The 22501-nt window shown below is 42.2% G+C and overlaps 1 protein-coding gene across 6 annotated transcripts in view; it reads right to left on the reverse strand.

Annotated features, from left to right (window-relative positions):
* The window catches only part of Uggt (UDP-glucose-glycoprotein glucosyltransferase), a 183484-nt gene that overhangs the window by 32367 nt on the left and 128616 nt on the right, over nucleotides 1–22501 (reverse strand). For all 6 annotated transcript variants that reach the window (XM_050187367.2, XM_050187370.3, XM_050187369.3 and 3 more), the window contains 8 exons: nucleotides 20274–20483; nucleotides 18393–18524; nucleotides 13506–13645; nucleotides 12988–13077; nucleotides 11660–11845; nucleotides 8070–8259; nucleotides 6635–6686; nucleotides 2317–2423 (listed from right to left, as the gene is read on the reverse strand). In XM_050187367.2, coding sequence (XP_050043324.1) covers nucleotides 2317–2423; nucleotides 6635–6686; nucleotides 8070–8259; nucleotides 11660–11845; nucleotides 12988–13077; nucleotides 13506–13645; nucleotides 18393–18524; nucleotides 20274–20483 — 1107 coding nt within the window. The remainder of the gene's footprint in view (nucleotides 1–2316; nucleotides 2424–6634; nucleotides 6687–8069; nucleotides 8260–11659; nucleotides 11846–12987; nucleotides 13078–13505; nucleotides 13646–18392; nucleotides 18525–20273; nucleotides 20484–22501) is intronic.

Below are 22501 nucleotides of genomic sequence, written 5' to 3' on the forward strand. Positions count from 1 at the left end.
CAAGGAAGTCAAGATCGACCCTGAAGAATAGTTCTGTTGGTATTTCAATGAACTGAAGGCGCCCAGCTGGAAGAGCAGCTGGTTTCTTGCGGTGTTTACAGGATTTGCAGGAAGCAACGTAGCGGGAAACAGAACGGTAAATTCTGGACCAGAAAAAGCGACGCCGAACACAGTTATAGGTATCTGAAATTCCTAGTAGATGACCAGCCGTGGAAATATCGTGCAATTGGGTGAGGACGGTCTGACGCATGTGCCTAGGAAGGACGAGAAGCAGTTCACGTCGATCAGGGTGTGTGTTGTAACGATATAAGAAATCGTCTTAGAGCACGAACATGCTTAGAGAAGCGTTAGTTGTTGAGACGGAAATTTCCAGCTGACGTATGATGTCTCTCACGAAAGGATCACGCTACTGCTCATCTCTGAGGTTGATAAATGCGGTAAGTGACAGTATGTAAGCAGACTCGTCGCTGTCAGGCAGTTCTGGTGGATCGACCGGATGACGCGACCAGCAATCAGTGTCCTTATGTAGTCGGCCTGTCTTGTACACAACTCTGTAAGAGTACCTGGAGTCATAGAGTCCATTGACCAAGAGGACCAGCAAGATATTTTAGGGACGAAAGCCACCATGAAGCGAGTTGTGATCGGTCACAATTGTAAACTCCCATCCGTACAGGTAGGGGTGAAATTTGCCCACTGCCCAAACAAGGGCGAGGCATTTGCGTTCGGTGATCGAGTAGTTGCGTTCCGCTGGGGACAAGACAGCTAGTGTATGAAATGACACGGTCACAACCGCGCTGTCGTTGAGCCAAAACAGTGCCAATACCGTGACCGCTGGTGTTTGTGCGCATTTCTGTGTGAGCGGATATGCCAAAATGGCCAAGAAATGGTGGCGATGTGAGTTGCTTGGTCAATTTGGCGAATGCACTAGCTTGTTCATGACCCCAAGCAAAGGGCACGTCTTTTTTGAGAAGTTCTGTGAAAGGGCGTGCAATGTTAGCAAAATTGCGTACGAATCTGCAAAAGTAGGAGCAGAGGCCCACAAAGCTTCGAACGTTGTTGGCACAGATTGGCACAGGCAAATCCTTGACTGTATGATCTTTATAGGACTCAGGGCAAACACCAGAAGAATCAACAAGGTGTCCGAGAACCGTAAGTTGCCGGCGACCGAAGTTGCATTTTAACAAGTTCAGTTGGGGACCTGCTTTGCTGAAAGCAGAAAGAATTGTCAAGAGACGCTCGAGATGCGTTTCAAAAGTCGTCAAAAAGACAATTAGGTCGTCGAGGCAGCACAAGCAGATTGACCACTTAAAGCCGTGAAGGTCCATCATACGTTCGAATGTAACTGGGGCATTGCATGACCCGAATGGCATTATTTTGAACTGATATGAACTGATAGATGCTGTCAGGTGTAATAAAGGCGGTGTCTTTATGCTCCATGTCATCAACAGCAATCTGCCAGTACCTCGAATGCCGTTCTATAGAAGAAAAATATTTTGCTCCACAGAGGCAGGCAAGGGTGTCATCTATCAGTAGCCATCTTGAGTGATATAGGAAGCGATATGCACATGCACCTCTACCACAAAGACCAGCTTCCCACACATCACACACACTTTCTTCTACTTTGATACTCCTAATACACGTGCATTAATATAGTGAGCTTTCAGTATATCTGATATAAAAGCACTTCTTATGGACCAGGATGAGTTAATTTTCCACCAACAAGCAGATGCCAATAGAACTGCAGCACTACTGTGGCTAGAGACCTACCTGCATGGTAATAAATCATCACAAGACTTTCAAGCCCATTGCAAGTGTCTTCTTTGTATGACAAATACTGCTTATTTTCTCAAGTGCAGCCAGCTACGATAACCTATGGCTGTTTGCACCAAGTTGTACTTACTGCAAGTTGCAGATGCAATTACAAAGTTGCTGTGAAGTCAACAAGGTTATTTTGTTTTATTCATTTATTACATAGTTGTGCAACACAATAATACCACGAAACCCAACGTATAATAACAAGGAACGAAATTGTGGAAGTTTAAATGCAAGTTATTTTAACCAGGGTCCTGGTCCATGGTCTGGATTACGAAGCCTTCCACCTTAGACACATTGCACAGTAGTCAGACAAGAAGGAGCATTCAAAGTATAGCTGCTATAGCTAGGCGAAATTTTGTTCACTTTGGCCTCTGCCATCTCACATCAGCTACATCTTAACTGTCCTGTACATGGCTTTACGTAAGCCACTAACAACTAGACTAAGCCAAGACTTTTTTTGTTAAAACAACAATGGGTTGGCCGAGGGCGACAGCAGCTCACCAGGTTTGCCATCACAATGGTGTCCACCACAGCAGGGTTGCTCTGGGTGCCCAGGATAAACTGCAGGCCCCTCGGCGGGTTGCCACTCGACTGTTCAAAGCAGTGCCCTGTTGCAGCCACAGTGCAAGTGAGAAGAGCATCATAAGAAGCGATCTTCACAGGGATGCAAAGGCATGCTTCTCCAGTGTACTAATTTTGGTATTCTAACTGCAAAGCCCAAATAAGTGAGAACCTTAATTGGAAGAAACAAACTAAAGGGGTTGCTGATCTAAATTCCTCAGGCACTTTAAGCAGAGTACAGATTATTCAGGGAATCTTTATACGTCTGCACAAAAATCTAAGTGCTGTGCTCGGTATAACTACAGTTTTAAAAAAAATTTTTATACATTTCTATTTTTCAGAATGACATTTCATGTACCCTCTCGTTTAATAAAATGCACTTGGCAATCATGTACCTTTAGAGGGAACTACCAAGTGTTGCCTACAACTTCCTTCATGTATCTTAGTGGTCTGCCAAGACCACAGTCAAGAGAAACAATGCTTTAAAAAGAGCTGCTCCAATTTTGTTTTTGTGGCCAGATATCAGTTCAGGCAACAACAAAACACACCATTTTGCACATACATGGCCAGAGGAATTAGTGCGAAGGGAGGCTTTTGACGACTCATAAAAGAAATTGCAATGATCATAATGCCAATAAAGTTATGTACAATGCAGCCATAGCTTCAGGAAAATTGGAATGAAAAACATAAGAAATCTATTGAGGTGTGTATCGTGGTAACAGATTGCACATCGTGCTGTGCAATCTCATTCCATGAGGACCATTTGGCGTTTCTCTGGGTTCAGACGATTAAGTCCTCGAAACGAATATAGTCACAACTTGAAAAATCAAGTATTTTTCAAATACTTTTTGAATATGTTATTTCATTGACTGTACATGATCAAACATGAAATTGAAGCATAAATGCCATAATTTTATTCCTATCCACATTGGAGATAACATACTAGAGCACGCTGCATTGTTCAGTTAGCCAGACTTTTACGGCTAAACAAAATCACTCACAATAAAATGTTGTTTATGCAAAGTATTTGGCAATGGGTATTGTTTGGTACTAGTATTTATAAAGCAGCACATCAATCCTCTCATCAGATCAAATCATATTATGCTTAATTGCAGCATACTGTTAAAATAGTGGCACCATCTGCCATGACGATTCAAACTAGAGAAAACATGCTTTTCTTTTTCACTCAGCCATTACCATAGACAAGGTTATTTTTATAAAATGATAATGCATGACAGCAAATTCTCCGAATAGCCCTGAGTTTTCAAATAATCTGCTTAATTTTTCCTAATGCCCCCTTTGTGCTTTTAGTAAAGCATCTTTTATAACGTGCAATGTAATGACGGAAATTTTCTATTGTTTCATATTATTGGTGAGAAGGCTGCACATTATTTGCGAACTATTAGAAAATATTCAATATAGTCAACAAACTATTTTCTGGATGCCCTATTTTCTGGACATGCCCTATAATTCGGACGCCTTCATGGCACCACCACGTACCCAATAGAGTCAATGGAGATCATCTAAAATTTTGGACGCAAAAAACATTCTCTTTCCGATATTCCGGACTTTTTGCCACGACCGCAGGTCCGAAACGGCATTGATCGAAGCCACCACCGCTGCCATTTTGATTACCTTGCCGCTTCGAACCGGAGCCCTCGCACGCAGATCTGGATGCTGGCAGCCATAACCACCACCGAGGCAACGCTAGGCCTAGATACTTCGACCAAGTAGCTACTTCGCTACCAAGATTCTTGCTTTTCGGTGCCGTGTTTTTCATTGAAACAATTCACTGCTGATAGAAATGGCACCGTCCACCTTTTTAATCCTCGCCAATGGCTTCAAAGCTCGGAAAGCATGACACGCTGCATAATGCTGGTTCCCGAAGGGCAGCTTCGCCCTTCGTGGTACACGGTGAAGTGGTACACGGTGAAGCATACACAAAGCATGGCAGTTAAGTATACCAACAGTGGGAAGGGGCAATTGACACGGGCCACGGTATGTATTCCTAGATTATACATGCGTGCACTCACCATCTCCTATCACAGTACAAGCACCGATACACCTAATAAGTGTACTAGCCGGCCTTCAGGGCTATTTTGGACTTGCCTGTGGCGATTTGAGCCTTTGGGAGCAGTAAAAGGCATGCATTCAATTTTACGGACTGCCCATTTTTCGGATGTTTTCGCGGCGCCTAGGGAGTGAAAAAATTGCATGTTGACTATTTGATTTGATTTGCTTCTAGCCCTATATGATTTGTACTCAACTTCGTCCTAAATACTGCTATTTGCACACCCCTCAAAAAGCCTTCTGTAGTATTTGGAGCAGGATCCTAAATATTATAAGAGCCAAAGTTGACAAGCAGGATTTGTTACAAAAATGTCGCATTGAACACAGAAACACCTTTGCTATACATTTAGCTGATATTTGTGATAAGTGTACACACTGATATTGGTGAGGAAAAAAAAAAAGGAAATTGCGATCGAGTCTATGTGGCAAAAGTACAAGCTAACGTGATGCACCTGACTGGCCAGCAAAGTGTTTCCTGTAAACTTTGATGACCTGTTGGCTGTGTGCCGTGCTGATACTTGACATGTGGGATGTAAAAAATGCTAAATTACAAAGGTGCTTTGCAGCACTGCTGATTGCAACCACGTGTAAGTGTGATCACACAGGATCAGGACACGGCATGCTGGTTGAGGATACGCAAAATCAAGACAATAGCCAAAATGCACATGTAGGCCCAGAATGGGCCATTTCAAGTTGCTCTTGCTGAGTGTTTGGGGTCTTTGCTGCCGGAATACTTACGTTAAGCTGCCAAGTGAACAAATATTCACTTCACTATAACTGCCATTACCACCAATCTAGCAATTTCTGCTTCATTATGGCAGTAGAATTCTCACTAAAATAAAGCATGGCCAACCAAATTTTAAGTTTACTTTGTTATGTCTGATATATCATGGTATACATATTTGTTATATTGAGATTCGACTGTAAACACACGTACACATGAATATATATATATATATATACACACAGTCAACATCTGATTTTTCAGACTCCCTAGGGGTCGTGAAAACATCCGAAAAATCGGGCAATCCGAAAAAATGAATGCTCGCCTTTTACTGTGCCTACTGGCTCAAATTGCCACAGACATGTCAGCAATAGCTCTAAAGGCCTGCCAGTATAGTTATCCGTATCAGTGCTTGTACTATGATATCAGACGGCGGGTTCCTGCGTGTATAATTAAGGAAAATATACCTTGGCCCGTGACAGTTGCCGCTCCCCACACTTGATATGCTTCTCTGCAATACATTGCGTATGCTTCACCGCGTAACAATTTTGTATTAAGGCGAAGCTGACTTTCGGGAACTCGTATAATGCAATGCGCGAAGCTTTCTGAGCTTCAAATATTGGCGAGGATTACAAAGGCAGAGTCGGCACCATTTCTAACAGTGGCGAATTGTAATAATGGAATACACGACACCGAACAGTAAATAGCTTGGTAGCGAACGTCGAAGTAGCTAGGCCTAGCGTTGCCGTGGTGACTCCCAGTGGATCTGCTCGTGAGAGCGATGGTTCAAGGCGGCAAAATAATCAAAATGGTGGCTGTGGTGGCTTTGATTAATGCTTTTTAAAACCTGCGGACTGCGGTCGTGGTAAAAAGTCCGGAATATCGAACGGCGAGGGTTTTTCGCGTCAGAAATTTCAGGCGTTCTTATACATTGACTTTATGGGGGGGGGGGGGGGGGGGGGGGGGTATGTGGCGGTGCCGCGAAGGCATACGAATTATCGGGCATGTCTGAAAAAGCGGGCGTCATGAAAATCGATCGTTGACTGTGTGTGTGTGTGTATATATCTATATATATGTATGTATGTATATATATATATATATATATATATATATATATATATATAGTAGGCAAAGAGGGATTCTTCAGGCTACCTTTCAAACGTAAAGAACTTGAGTGGTGCTACAAGGTAAACAGAACAAGTATTTAATATATATATATATATATATATATATATATATATATATATATATATATATATATATAGAGAGAGAGAGAGAGAGAGAGAGAGAGAGAGAGAGAGGGAGAGAGAGAAATAGAGACAGCTTGTAGTACGATGCCTGAAGGTACAAAGTAAGCAAGTCTAAGAGTTTTCAGCAGTCAAGATGTAAGCAAAAGGCTTCATTATGGCATCACACATAATCCAAGCAGTGCACTGGGCACGTTTAAATCTCAACTCTACGCACCTTCCAAAAGCAGATGTTCTAGTTCAAACTCGGCGTGCACTCTGCTCTCCACCTGCATGAGAGACATAAGCAGCAATTTGAAAACAGCTGCGGCACCACATAAGGACACATTAGAACCTCATAAAAGCAAACACAAATTGAATGCAGGCATAACAGGCACACACAAGCTACGCTATGGATTGAAAACAACAAAACATCTCAGGAATACTGAGCCTTTTAATGACAAGTATCCCCAACCAAAAATTAATAAAAAAATACATAAATAAATAGGAAAATGTTCATTTTGTAATCGGGGACGTGAAGCCAGTCATATTTGTTGCTAATGCATCAGCCTCACACAGGAGGATGTTGATTCTAAGATGTTCACTCATGGACCAAACTCTGCCATGAGACATTATTGTTCTGGCTTTTCAATGAACTGCAGCACCACACTCAGAGCCTGAAGAGTGTGGTATCCTCACAGCAACAAAGTAGTGCCTTTTTCGCAAATTCTATTGCATCTAGTTCGACATCTTAAGTATTATGTGCCCAGCCATGACCCTCTGCACCCTGAATTCAATTAAAATTGAATTATGGCACTCAGTATCCAGAAGCCACTCAAAGGCTATGAGAGGCACCGCAGTTGGGCTCTCTGGGCTAGTTTAGACTCCCTGGGGTTCTTTAACATGCACCCCAAGCACAGCACGCTAGCATTTTTGCATTCTGTCCACAATGAAATTTGGCCACCACAGCAGATTGTTGCAGCCACTGAGCCACCCCAGCAAGTCCTCCTCATCCTTACTGATGCCACAAACCGATAAAATGGCTAGCTGAACATTTCATCTAATAGCAAATATGATTTCCATGCTGCAAGAAATTAATTGCACGATCTGCCACTGCGGCTATGACATTAGGCTGCTGACCCCGAGGTCATGGGTTTTATTCCTGTGACCTTGTGCCATGTCGTGGCAGTTGCATTCCGATGAAGGTGGAATGCAAAAAATGCTCGTGTACCGTGTTTGGCTGAATGTTAAAACACTCCACTACAGTTCCCTCATAACCCACCTACACACAGTGAAGTTTCTGAATGTAATTCCATTCATGAATATAATTCTCCACAATTTAGTTTTTTAAATGAATTGTCATTTGCCCACAACAAAGAAGTTTAAGCTTTTGTGATGTCGGAATCCACTGACGGGCCACATGAAATTAACCCAGATGTGCCGACTGTGTGAATGCTGAGCTAAGCTTCCACGCAGACTTGCACCCTTTTTGTACCCTTTTGCTATAAAGACTGGCAGGCAACAGAAAGGGCCGTTAACTGGCAGCAGCAATCACCTATCAAGCCAAAACAATAGTTTTACTCTGGTGCAATTTCTCTAACGCAATACCTCCAGCACAATATAGAAGTGAACAGCCTTTGCAGATGCACTACATGTGCTCCCGTCATACACACCTGCTCCATGTGGATGTTGTCAAGGTCGTAAGGAGACCGCACTGCCTCCACTAGCCAGTTCTCAGGGGTCGCCATACCCAGGGTAAGCAGGGGAGACTGGGGCATGTTCACAAACTTGGCGTACGGCCCTGGGCCCAGCTGGCCATCTAGTCCAAACTGGGGCTCCGGTTCCAGCACAAAACGGTAGTAGCTGCATTGGTTTGTTGTACAGACACAGTGCATAAATTAACCGAACAAATGTTTCCGCAAGTGACACAGCCTGCATCATTCCTTTCACCTCACGCCTCTGAAAGGGCCTGTGAGTGTTACCTAACAAGACAACACAACTGCGACTAAAAACCGGAACAGTGAATGCAGTAGCCTGCATGTGACCCTTCATATAAACTCTAAAGCAAATCTGATTGTTGGTAGGTAAATGAAAACATGTAAAATGACGCACTTTAGCACACTGAAAACCGTGATTGAGTAAGCCACGGCTCAGCCATGCCCAAGTTAATGCCCAAGTTGTGCCCGAGTTAGTGAGTGGTTAACTACTAGTCTGTACTTGCAGTCAGTAACATTGTGCCCTTACAATTACCGTATTTTCCAAAATAGAAGTCATGTTTGCTTCTTGCCAAAATTTTCATAGTTATGTCTTGTACAACAGTGCGACTTGTATCTGTATAAAAGCACGCATGCTGGCAGGACCATTTTGAGTTCTTTTTTTCCTGAGCACGCCATGCTGCAGAGGCAATGTCGGCAATGTCTCGTACAGGTTATTCAGAAGCTGACAACGGTGACCTAGCGATGCTTCCGGCCGAAGTAGGTGAACTTTTTAACTGTGTTGGAGGACGTAGCCCTCCATGGCTTCGAGTGAAGTACAATAAATGTTAGTTTTCTGCGCCTAAGGCAAGTGTTGGTTGAAGATTTCTCTCTACTAGAATTAGCAGGTCATAAAAATTTGTTTACGGAAATTTAGTGCCCTGATATTGATAAGTACAGCATTTTGCGATGAGTGTACAAGCGTGCATATCATAATTTCCAGTTTATAACTTGCATCCTTGAACAAGTTGTACCCCCCAAAAATAGAACTTTTACAGAAAAGTTAAAATATAAGTTACACCTTTGGATAATGAGAAGGGAAACCGAGGGGACGATTTTCATATCACAAGAAGCCAACAAAGAAAGACACCAGGGACAGCATAGGGGAAATTACATGTACTTATTAAGTGAATGAAAGAAATTAGAAATTAATGGAAATGAAAGTGGATAAAAAATACAACTGGCTGCAGGTGGGGCATGAACCCACCTGTGGCCAGCTTTTTTTTTTTTTTCATTCATTTTCATTTCCATGAACCCTTTCAGGGTCAATGACGTAAATACTGTATGCGGCGCCCCGAACAAGTCCAAAAATGGTCGATGGCGTATATTTACGGCGCCGTCTGTACGTTTAAAAAGTGCGCCAATTTCCTAATTTTTTCTTTTCTGTCACGTGCTGCCACTATGTGGGAACACACGAAAATTTTTTCTTGCATCTCCCTCTCTCGGTTTTCGTAGCATGGTTTGTTTTAGAGCTAGTTTGCTCCTGCGCGTCTATACACTACCTACTTGAAGAAAAGAGCGCTACGAAGACGCAGACTAAAAGAAGAACATGTACGACGGACAAGGCGCTACTACCGACTAAATGTTTTTTTGAAGAAACAGGACTTTAAATAGATACCACCTAGAATGGCCCATCTTTTCTTTAAGTATGCAAAACCAACTCGCCCACATCAAGCTTCCACTGCTATATACTACTACTCGCACATTGGCACGCACGAGGGCGGGTGGCTGTTTGGGTTTTTTTCCGCGGGCAGTTTCGGCTTCTTGCGCTTGCAAAACTGATGGCTATCTTGTTACTAATAACTCAAAGGGCAACTGCTTGTTTCTCGCTTGTTTAGTGCTCACAGGGGTGCGCATGGGAAGGATGCCACCGTGTATGTGTTCCCATTTTTTTTTACACTAGCGAAAACTAATTGCCTCTGGTTGGCGATAAGATGAATATTAGCGGAAGTTTGCCACACGTTTTGATTTTTTTGACGGGCACACAACCCCAGTTTTCTTGAGTGCATGCACCTACACAGTTCGATTACGCTATCGATGTACATATTCGATATTGGTGTAAGAGCAGGAATATTTGAGTCCTGCGAAATATTCTCGTGTGCACATTTTCAAAGCCTTGAACTACGTGTATCACAATGCATCAAATTTTTAATTCTTATAAGTTTATTTCATTTTTTTTATTGATGTTATTCATGAATGAAGAGTACATATATACCAACGCAAAATATATTTTTCTTTACTTTACGGTTACTTTAGAAAAATTACGGTAATTTTTTTTAGGAATAAGTCCCTAAGAATTGGAATCTGCAATAAAAAAAGTTGAGCCTGGGCAGTCGCATATGGCGAATAAAATCGACCCTCAAAGGGTTAAAGACCAACTGCAACGATTCAGAAGATTATTCAGAAGCATCGTTTCACATAATTTAGACATACAATAAGCTCTGTAGAAAATTTTACGCTTGAAATGCGAGTGGGCGCTTCACAAAACGGCTGCAAAAATAGATGTTTTTCATACTGAAATTGAAAAAGATGCTGCCATTACCAGTTGCCAGAAGTAACGTACTATGCAGACTGTAAAGAACCAGCACCCGGGTCGTCTGCTTCCCTTGCCTGTATACCATTTACATGTATCGGCAAACAGGGCCCGCATGTCTGCTAGCCACAGAGTTAGGATACTTTGCTAGCTGCTTCATGCACTGCGCCAACGCCGTTGCGTGCCGGCGATGTTCCTTTAATGCACACTATTCTCCGAGTCCAGTCGCTTTTCTCTATCTGGTTGTCTACGTTCAACAGCACAGCCTCGATGCGTTCTGCCTCCGCACGAAGAAGAGAGCATTGGGGTGGTCAAGCTAAAGGCACAGATATAGTCTGGCTTAACGTGGATGTGGCGTAGTTATGCTACATCAGCGAAAATTGGGCGCTCTACGGTCTAGTGTAGCTGATGCAGGAATAGAACATTTCCTGTCGCATGCCGGAGCCACTAGAACAGGGTGCATCGAGCGCTAGCTTGGCTGACGAGCTATATATACAGTTCGGGTTCACTGAGGCGAGTATGTTACGTTTGCGCCTTTGACAAACAAAGAAGCACTGGATTGCTGCACACGTGTGCACTTGCTTATAGTGTGGATATTCGTGATTCTGGCGGCTTACGCTATAAGTGATTTATGCTGTATAAGTCTTGCCATTGTATAAGATGCACCAGCAAAATGCATAAAAGAAACAGTCATATTCACCAGAGAATACAGTAATCGCACTTCACCATGCCGACCAAGTTAAAAGAGGTGCTTCTTATGCACGAATACTTTCTTAGAAACATGCAAGAAATGGGGGGTGCCACAAACATGTAACTTATAGTCAGGAAAGCATGGCACAACTGTTAATACTATAATGAGCTATTGGTTCCAGATGATTACTGCAAGTATAAGATGCAGTTGAGCAATGCCTCTAATGCTTCAAAAACTGCATTTTAAGTTTTAGTAGCCTTTCCAGCACATAATTGGCATTCTTACCTCTTCAGGGGCATGTCCGAGTGCTTGTCGATGCAGTTGAAGAATACCTTTACATTGGCATTGATCACATTCTGGAGCACCAGCAGTATATGCGAGATCTTCTGAGCCCCTCGTGAGACAGGGTCCACGATAACGATCACCTCGTGTGCTGGCTCATCTGGCTGAGAGCATGGAATCTTCAGCACGCTGCAAGTGGTAAAGTGACATCACTTTGACAGTCACTTTCCACAACGATTTTGCGAGATATAGTAACTTGATTTATGTGCTCCAAATACAAGAAACTATGCTAACTGAGATGGGACACCATGACTGTCAGAATAGGCGTCAACTAAAGCCTTCTCTCAGACCCTTCCATTACAAGTTTCCCACTACAGGTGACATTGAAAGTCATGTTTTTCATGACAGTCAGATATTGAAAGTTATGAAAATAATGCTCACAGATGGAAAGCCAAAGTAGTATTAAGACAAAACACTGCAGAGCAATTAACAAAGTTACACTGAACCTTGCCAGAGTGGGTGGGCACTGCAGCAGCAGGCAAAGAGCCTTCTCACAATTTCACACAATCTTCATGTCAACTTTGAATGATCTTAGTGAAGACTCTTATCATTAACTAAATATTACATTTGTGTAATTCTATCAGGTATTTCGTTTGATTCCAGCTGCTGTTGTTCTCAATGCATGCCTGCTAGGAGTTTGCATAGATTCACTAGGTTTTTGTTTGTTCTTCCTGCACCCACTCAATGTTGTCAGAACGTAATTGTACAAATTACCAAACCGTACATTTATTGCAATGTTGTGATCTGTTTATATAAATGTTGCAATAACCACCTTTTGATTTGAAATGAATCGTCATGACCCACAAACGAAGTAAGCTTTGAAATTCAATTCTACAATTGCCGAGGGTAGCCACTACTGCTGCATTCAAATTACTGCTTTGCTTTATTGGTACAAGTTTCCCTGATAAGGAGTTTTTCACTTCAAAGGTCTTCATATGCCTCATCTGCCTGCTTAAACCGATAATCCAAATAAAAGAGGTGCCCTTCTAAGGTCACCTCTTTTATCACCAGCTTAGATCAATTCTTCAAGTGCAATAACCACAATTACATGCAATAATATATTCAAGCCACAGCTCTGGTCATATCTGTTATAAGCCCACTATAGATTAAGCTGGCAGCTGAGCACCACAGCTGCTCCTAATAACATGTTTACCAGTCAGTACCAAGTAGAGAAGATTTTCGCACATAACAACACAAACATTCAGCACAAATGCAATGCAACACTACAAGAAATAGAAAAAAAAAAGAACTACAACAAAAGTGACACACACCTTTTCTCTTCCTTGTATGCATTCACTTGGTGTCGTACCTTTGTCTGCACGTGCGACATCAACACATTTGCAGCTTTCATGGCGAGATCACTGAAGAAAAAGAAACATACAAAGTAGATGAAGCATAAAACATTAAGCAAGTGAATTGAACTCCAGTATTGATTTAGCACTACAAGTGCAACCAAAATCAGCAATTGCTGCTCCTTTGTAAAGGTTAAACTGCTGGGAATACAGAAAAAACAACAACCTTAATTTGCTTTTCAGAGAACCAAAAAGAGTGTCCAAATTATCCAAATGCTGAACTGTCTTAAGGAATAAAGAAAATATTACAAAGTGTTTAATTTACAAACTTATCATTTCTTGTATCAGAGAACAGAGTAATGAAGCTACTGCAGGACAGTGTCAGGGTGCCAACTTGTGAGACATATTTCAACACAGACCATGTGCAAAATTATAGCATTTACCAAAGTTACACAACCAGTGAAGGGGCCTTTCTATTGCAATGTGCGACTGCTTACCTATCCACATCACCAGGGCTGTCACTTTCAGCTCTCAGGATATCTGTTATCTTTGTCCCATAGGCACTCAAGGAGTAGCGTTCCAGGAGATTGAAGTCATCGCTGTTGAACACTTCACTGTCCTCAAATGGACCAATTATCTGCGACAAGAGTTTCAATCAACTACGTAAGCACTGCACAGGCTCTGGTCATGGTTACAATTTCAGGTCCAAAATAAGAAGCTGCGGAAAAAAAGTACCCCAATTTTAAACTTAATTGAAAGAGCTGGCTCCATAAAAAGAAGAAGCGAAACATCTTTGAGTTTACAAGGTCTGCTGGTGGCAGCAAAGCAGCTGGCCAGAACCTCATTTAATGGTACAGCCTTTATAAACAATCTCGTACACTCGAACCACGTTTTAATGAAGTTTAAGGGGAAGCCGAAATGACTTTTTATATACATTACTTTGTTATATGGAATATTGCCCTTTACTACCATTTATTCTCAATGGTATGCACAACTTTAAACATGCAAAGAAGACTACTTGGAGGATGCATGCACCTAGCTTCCCCAGCTACGTGCTGCAGCAAGAGAGAGGCGCAATGTTGCTCGACGGCGTATCTGACGTGGGAATTTTGAACTGCTGTACCGAATGAGTGCGGAACCCAGCCGAAAGCGGTATGCTTGATGCACAGCGGTCGCTACTTTTGGTGTTGGAGGTGAATCTAATTCGTTATATCCATTGGCAGAACAATTTTACTCCGTTAAAACAAGGTTTTAAGTACGTGGGTCCCTATGGGGATTTCAAAGGGAATTGCATTTACTTCGTTATATTACTTATTTTGTTACATCCAGTAAAATTATAATGAGGCTCAAGTGTAAATATGTTAGACATTGGACCGCTTCACACCATTGCCTCTATAAAAATAAGTGCTCAAGTGTGTCAGACATACGACAGGCGTTCAAAAAAGCTCTGGAATGTGAAATTCACAGAGACTGGCGTTTCTTGCAGGCAGCACGAGCAGCCTGGAATTGAGAGATGCGCAGCACAAGCCACATACCACGTAGGTGTGCGCAGCAGGTGTGTATACTGCTCACCCTGATGCATGGCTGTACAGTGAGTGCACTTCAATTTATGGCTGTGCATACAACAGGCTCTAAGAATGACCAGATTCTCTGCACGGTTCACAGCTAAGCTTGGCAGCCGGCTTAACAAATCAAACTAAAGAATGAAAAGAAAAAATAAATAAATAAGGAGAGGATATGTACAGAATTCATTCTATCTGTTTCTTTTTTAATCTTTAAAATGATGTTAAGTTGCACAATTTGGCCAAGAGTGGTGCAAGAGCTCTGTATACACAGGTACGAATACATAGACAAGAAATAAGTAATGCAAACTATATTAACTCTTGCTCATTTTTCAGACATCTATTGCACAATATCTGCATGAACCTAATAGGGGGCCCTCATTTAACTATGAGAAAAATAAAAAAATTACAGTGACGTTTCAGTTCGTGAAAGTGGGTTACGCGCAAGCGTATGGGCGCCATTTCTATATAATTGCAATAGCAATTTATTGTGGTACATTTCTGCTGTCGTCGCCACCGCCGCAATGTTCCATATAACATGCAAGGGCAATAACATCATCCCCGCGTGCCGTATGCTATATGCGCGAGTGAAAGCGTGCAACGCTGGGCTGACGATGAAGGCTCAATCTCATGCACACAAGGGAGGAAAACGGGAAGGAAGGGCGCCATCTTCTACTGCGCGCTAGGCTCCAGGGGGAGGGGAGGGAGGGGCGGCGTTGTATTCCTGCAGCAACTGTGTATTCCGTGGCCGTGCACGCCTCATCTTGAAAGCATTTTGCATTGAGATCACAGTCTGGGTGCTTCGATGGCTCATACCTTTGTGTGTGTTGCATACTCGCCGCTCAGTTTGCGTTGTGAAGCGTTAGCCAGCACGAAGGTGTCTTCATCAATTGCTGCGGGCAGAGTCTAGGTGCGCCGACGACTCATCCCTTTGTGCATGCTGCATTCTCGCCACGAGACGAACCCGGCACCTCCATAACGCACACGCAACCCATAGCAACTGCCAGAAAAGGTCAACCTAGCGCACCTCTGCCTACCCTCAGGACTTTCCTCTAGGTGGCATTGCTTTGCCATGCACTCAGTGTGCTTCTTCGTACTTTCCCTGGTACACGATTCTCTTCTCCACCTACAGGCACCTTCCTCCTCTGGCACTCACTTCCTTCGTGGCTTCAAACATTGCATCGCTCATTTCACTGGTGAGCCATGTACGCTTGCGCGTAAAATGTAAAACTGTAAATGCAACGTGATGAGCGAGAAGAACAGGGGGAACCGAGAGGCTCTATTTTTGCAAATCACATTGATACGAAATGACGGACCATGAAGCCAGGTATGTGTAATGTGAGCTAGTGATATGTGATATATTCTAAATTTTCTAATATAAATCAAATATGAATACTTAGCTTCGAATATCGAATAAAGATATGCACATCTATTTTTAGAAAGCTTAATTACATTAACATGTTGGAACATCGCATTTGCACTGTAAACGGTAAAAAAATTTGACTGGTAAGCACTTACACTGAAAAACTGTGTATTTGACTCATGCTAATTTGGGAAATTGAGCAATTCTGACTAGTTGTCTGTTCTGTGCCTGTGCCCTATTATACAGCAGCAACTGCCCGCACACTCAGCGCATTTGCTGTCTCACAGTAAGTTCCGGATTGGGGGTGGCACTGGAAAAGTAACAATTGAGCAAGGCAAAAGCTGTGCTCACACCCAACCAAAATGAAGCAGTGCTGTACTGTTAGCTATCATGACCACTGCTTAGAAAAGAACTGCAAGAACATTGCCTTTTCTTTTTCCTATATTTTGTGCCGTATGCAAGCAGGACTTCTGCAGCATAGCTTGTGCAGCAAGCCCCTTCTTTTGTATTCCTTCAGTGTGAGACATCTGACTGACCCGCTGCTGTCAAGGTACCACATTTGCTCGAATATAATGAAACTACCAATATAATGCAAGGTATACTACATTATACTGCAGGAAGAAGCTAAAGGACACCTTTTATTGCATGAAAAAAGAAAAACTAGAGAAGTTTTGAATATAACTCAAAGTAAATGTGTGAAATTAATCCGCACTCGTCTAGAACAGCACCTTTTTGCCTACTGCGGTATGCGCAGGCATCGTGGCAATGCCCATCGTGCAACACCCATCATGTGCGAGATCTGCCCTACAAGTCCCGGGTTTCGTTCGGGCGCATATTGCAGAAGCAAATTGACCAGCACTCTATCTTGATATGTTGTAACAGGCATGCAATACGCTGCATGGAAGGGTGATGTGGGCACGCGGCGGGGAACTGGTATATTTGCTTGGGGAGGCCGTGTGTACAGGCATCGCTGCTGAGGATCGGCCCATTGGACCTATACTTCCGAAAAAGAGCCTTCTTATAGCAGTTGTACTTTTTTTGTGTAGTCGCCCCCATCCCCTTTCGTTGTACTCTAAGTGCACCATTGCTCTCTGCAAACCCGTGGCCCTTGCTAGTGAGAGGCTGGCTTTCCCGCACAGGTTAGTCGTCCAGTGGCTGAGCATGTGCTTTACAGCCGAAATTTCGCCAGCAGCACGAAATTATCACAAAATTCGGCACAAAATAGGACTCATATTCTTAAGATTAGATAAAAAGAAACGCTAAGAACTGTGATTACTCCCGCACAACCAGCAATGCATTTGACTTGTTTTGAATATTCATATCCAACCAAATATTTGAACGTTTTTGAAAACCTAGTTTTTGAATCAAATACAAATATAAAAAATATAGCATTCTATAATATTAAAAATTTTTGAATGTTCGCACACACCTAATTATATTACAGAGCAAGGAGTGATGAATTGTCGACTATCATAGTGTGCAACTGCATGAGACCACCTTCTCATCCTGCACAAGCGAATGTTGCAGTTACGAATTGCCTGCTGGGTTAAGCTAAAATGTTCCAACAGGAGTGAAAAGCCCCGTTAGAATATTTTTGTACTGCCCAACATAGCATAGCCTAGCAAAGAAAATTCGAGCACGAAGGAGTCATATGCATGTGTGTGTGTGCAGGGGCAGCCGCTTTCACACAGAGAGGCTGCATCGGTGTACATTACTATAGCAGACGGTACTATGTAAGCAAAAGTGACTCAATAATTTTTGCTACTGTAACTGGACCCCTCTGCATCATTACCATCTTCCTCTCAAGTGCATTGAGTTGCATTCTTGCTATTTGCACACCAACATGTACTGCCATCGAGAGATCAGCTTTCCCACAGAGCTCGGTCACTTGATGGCTGAGCTTACCACATCTTAAAATAAGAAATTTTTGTTAAAGAAAGCAACCTGCATATGCTACAAGCCTGGTTCCGAGTATAATGTGACACGCACTTTAGAAAATAAAGACTCGCATTCTCCTCATGCAAATAAACTAGCTTCCATGTTCTGAAAACATTTAAGGGCAGGCATACACATAGGTTGGCACATTTACAAAGAAGTACACTGGCTCATGCTCGCTCCCCTCATTTCAGATATGAAATCGGGCACTGGCGAGTGACAAGTGGTGTGAGTGGATGAATGAGCGTGAGAGCCGGTGAGTGGGACTTGATGTGAGTATGAGTATCAGTGGGTGGACTGAATGCAAGTGCATGTTGTTGAGGTATGAGTTGGCGCGAGTCAGAAACTTGAGTCAGTGTGAGTGCACATGAGTTTGAGTGGGTACAAAGCCTGCGAGAATGTTGGCGAGCGAGTATGAGCGAGTTTCTGCTTGTTCTGCCGACCTACCGGCACACATCTTTCTGCTTTTTAAAGAATTTTCCTTTAGCAGGATCTGACACCCGTCAAGAAACACTGGTGCTCACCCTTCCGCCAGCGACCACGGCACGCTGCTGTGGGGAGAGCTTGAGAGCAAGCCTGGAGAACGTCCTGTGCCATGTCAGGAAGCCGTCGTCACAGTCTGCCAGGGCCTTCTTGAATGCACCCACGTTTGAGTTCTGTTCGCAAGCATTCAAGCCAAAAAATGACACATACGCATGCAAACACACAGTTGACCAACTGTGACTATGAACGTAAACAACAAATACACTACACCTAGCAGTTAAGGATGCTGTTGCTTGGATTCCTTACAGCACAGAACAACTAGGAAAGCAAGGAGTGGAAAATGCGCAAAATTGTTGGACATGCCACATGTTCCACCAAACTAACTTCTGCACTTTCTCCACACAAAAGTTGCCAGCTTTCAGGTCAAGGTGTAGTGCAATGACAAATTATCAGAACATCACGTTGGTGCTCATTCAGGTTCAAACACCCTTTCACACTGACCCCAACGGCTGCAGTGTCCATTGTGGTGGCACTAAAGGATATGAATGCATTGAAAAGCTCTTTCTCATGCCAGAAACACCTATTTCTGGCTTGCCATAAGAATATTATTGAGCAAAAATGGAAGCTCACAATAAATGATGACCATGTTTAAGAGAGTTTAATACATGCCTTTTTATCCAAGAAGATTGATACAAATCGTTTGTGTGACACTATCAGATACGAAACCAAAAATGTGTTTGCAACAGCCTGTCATCACAGTCAGCCTAGCCGGCATCATTGCCATTGCCATCACAGAATGGCTACATCATCATCACCATCACATAACAAAATCCAGCGTGGAATGGTGACGACAGATAGATTTCAGTTTTTTTGCTATGAAAGCTCATTCAAAATATAAGTTTTTTACATGCTTAACATGTGGCAACAAAGTCGGGTCACATGTTTTTGAAGTGGCAAGCCTAGGCACAAGCGGCCATTGCATTTGCAATTGGGGTGAAGTGTTTCAATAAATGTGAAATATTAAATGTGCAATATGCCTTAGAAAGGACATGTTGTCGTCCATAAACAATGATAATGCGCTAGCGATGACAATGGACATTAGGCACACATTCATTCTGATTCAGTGAAGGTAAACTTAGCTGGTGCCATTTTTTTCTAATGGCCAGAATTGGATTTAGCCACAACTTTATTATTAAAAATCAGGTGCGTGTGAGATTTCTATTTTGTTTAGGAGTTATGATGTCATTTCTATGTTAGTTTTCTATATTAAAGCCATAAATACTGAAATTACAAAAGATTCAGGGGCGTGTTGAAATCGGGTAAACACTGCCAAATAAAGGCAGTGGTGTGTTTAGGAAAGACATTCTGCTATCCACTCATGCATTATTATAGCATCATTGTGCACACAGAGCACTGAATGTGCATGGGTTACAGCTCGGTGCTCAGCAGTTTGGGTTGTGCAGTTGAAACTCATTAAACAAAGTTGCATCTGACATGAAAATACTTCTGCTATATCTGATAGTTGTTATAATCATATGTTCACTGCACATTGATACTGGCGAGAAACATTTTAAATTTATTTCATTACACCTGATAATTTGTCATACCCGTGTTCGTTATACGGCAGCTTGACAGTATCAAGGCATGATTGCAAGGGTATGAAACTACAGCAGCTGGGGGGGCTGTTGAGCAGAAAACACAGCAACCCTGTGTTGGTTGGCAACCAATTTTCACTAGACTGCAAATTAAATTTAATGCATTTAAAATCACCTTCATAAAGTTCCTTGCAACCATATTCGAATATGAAATGGCTTTTGTTGAGCTGTGAATTTGCCTTTTTAAACAGCTTGCAGTGGTGTGAAGAAGTGTTTCAAGTTTAAAAAGAGGGAAAAGATTTCAACCAATGACAACAAACGACTCACGGGTGAAAGGAATTCAAAAGCCTCTTTCCGGCCAGCAGCAAAGTCGGCGTAGTTCTTCTCTGAGAGCAGTTTCCGCAGGAACCCAATGGCCTCCATTGCCGGCAGTGACTCTAGTGCCGTCCAAATAACCTTATTTGCAGATGGGCCGTTTGTGGTGGTTGATTCACCAGGGTTAAAAACAACGCCGAAGCGCATGTCATTGGTGCTGTCCTGATGTTGAAAGAAAGCACATTGTTCTGTGAGAATTTACTGAGCACAAGCTGATGGGCTAGTTGGTTTTACAGTTTTGTCAGAAACATAATAACAATAGTAAAAGAAAGTATTTAGTAAGATATTTCTTCAGCATTCGGAATACCTTCGTAAGCCATTACTTAGTTTATGGTTTTCAGTTATTTATTACCTTAACTTAGGTACCTGAACAGCTGTACAGCACTGCGAGTTAGAATTCACATTGATTTTGCTGGAACGAAAACCTGCAAAGCTTCTGTACGACAAACCATATATCTGTCCAATAAAAAGCCAAATGTTAATTTTTCTACTCAACTAAGTTCATCATTTATATGTTTAATAAGTGCGTAAGTTTAACATAGCTAAGCAACTAATTAATCTCTGCTCTTTGAGTAAATGTGAACTGCAAATAAAAAGTTTCCTTTTTGCACAGAGCACCTGACTTATAAAAAAGTACCTTAAAAATAAGAAAGCCAATTCCGAATGCCATGTCCCCCCTTGAGGTGATTTCCCAACAAAGAATAGTTATCTATTAGATACCCCAAAGGCTCCGCAGGGCATTATATATGAGAAGATAATGAATGACAGTTAGTTGATCAGTAATAAGTCAAACAATACATAACAAGCTTAACAAATTACGAGTTAACAAGTAATGCAGTCTACTGACTAAACATGAACTGGGTACATTTTGGCAGGTGTGTGCAGCATAACTGCGAGAACTGCACAAAGACGCACATGTTATTGAATAAACCTTAAACACAAGCTTTACGCTTCACATGTGCTTCAGACAAAAGGCAAGCTTTTGACAATAAGGGAAATACAGGTGTGTAGAAAAATCAATTTCAGAATTGTTTTAAATATATGTACAACTTGTTTTTCTCAAAACTATAGTGCTACCTGGCCATACATGCATTTGCTGTTTTGCAGCTGTTGATTGGTTTAGCAGTTATTTTTAATGACATCAGCCAACTAATGTCCTTTTGCTCTCCCGATGATGGTGGTGCAGTCCACCTTAGTGCTATTCACAAACCTCTGCACGAAAGCTCACGCAGCACTGAGTGCATATACAACTCTGTTCATTCTATGATCTATGTGCTCGAAAACTATTGCCATAACAAAAAAGTTCCTTGAATGGGTCACCTCTCAGGATGCTATAGCATATGACGTTAAGTTTTACAAATCAGCTTGAGGTATTAAAACTGAAAAGGAACCAGAGTGTGCCATGCAAAGCTTGACGTAGACATGTGCAATACTACATTTGAGCATATGAGTAAATAGAAAAGTCAAAGCGAAGGCGAAGAATATGAAATGCAATGAGAATGTTAAGAGCAATCAAAAAAGATGTTTTAATGCTGTAAACTAAAAAAAAAAAATTATGGGGTTTTACGTGCCAAAACCACTTTCTGATTATGAGGCGTAGTGGAGGGCTCCGGAAATTTCGACCACCTGGGGTTCTTTAACGTGCACCTAACTCTAAGTACACGGGTGTTTTTGCATTTCGCCCCCATCGAAATGTGGCTGCCGTGGCCGGGATTCGATCCCGCAACCTCATGCTCAGCAGCTCAACACCATAGCCACTGAGCAACCACGGCGGGTGGATGCTGTAAACTGTGCTGTCATTTCCTACACATGGCCGACGCCAATACTTTCATTCATGCAACAGCATGAAAAAGCACGATTTGTTTCTACATATAAATTTTCTTTGAGTAAAACACTTTAGACATTATGCTATAACAGAAAATACCGCACTGTTACATGTCAAATGGGAGAATAGATCTCTCCTTATGACCCCTTGGCAATAATAATTTATTTCTGAAAATGAAAGAAGCTCATGCGGTGACAAAATATTTTTTTAGCAGTAAGTAGAATTAGCACTACTATGCCTTAGTTTGACTTTTGTTCAGGGGCAACCTCACAACATGCACAAACAGCAGGGCATGCAGGAATGACAACCACACATGCATGCAAGTCATAGCAGCAAATCATAAGCAGCACTGCCA

This window comes from Dermacentor andersoni, chromosome 2 (genome assembly GCF_023375885.2).
Source record: "Dermacentor andersoni chromosome 2, qqDerAnde1_hic_scaffold, whole genome shotgun sequence".
NCBI lineage: Eukaryota > Metazoa > Arthropoda > Arachnida > Ixodida > Ixodidae > Dermacentor > Dermacentor andersoni.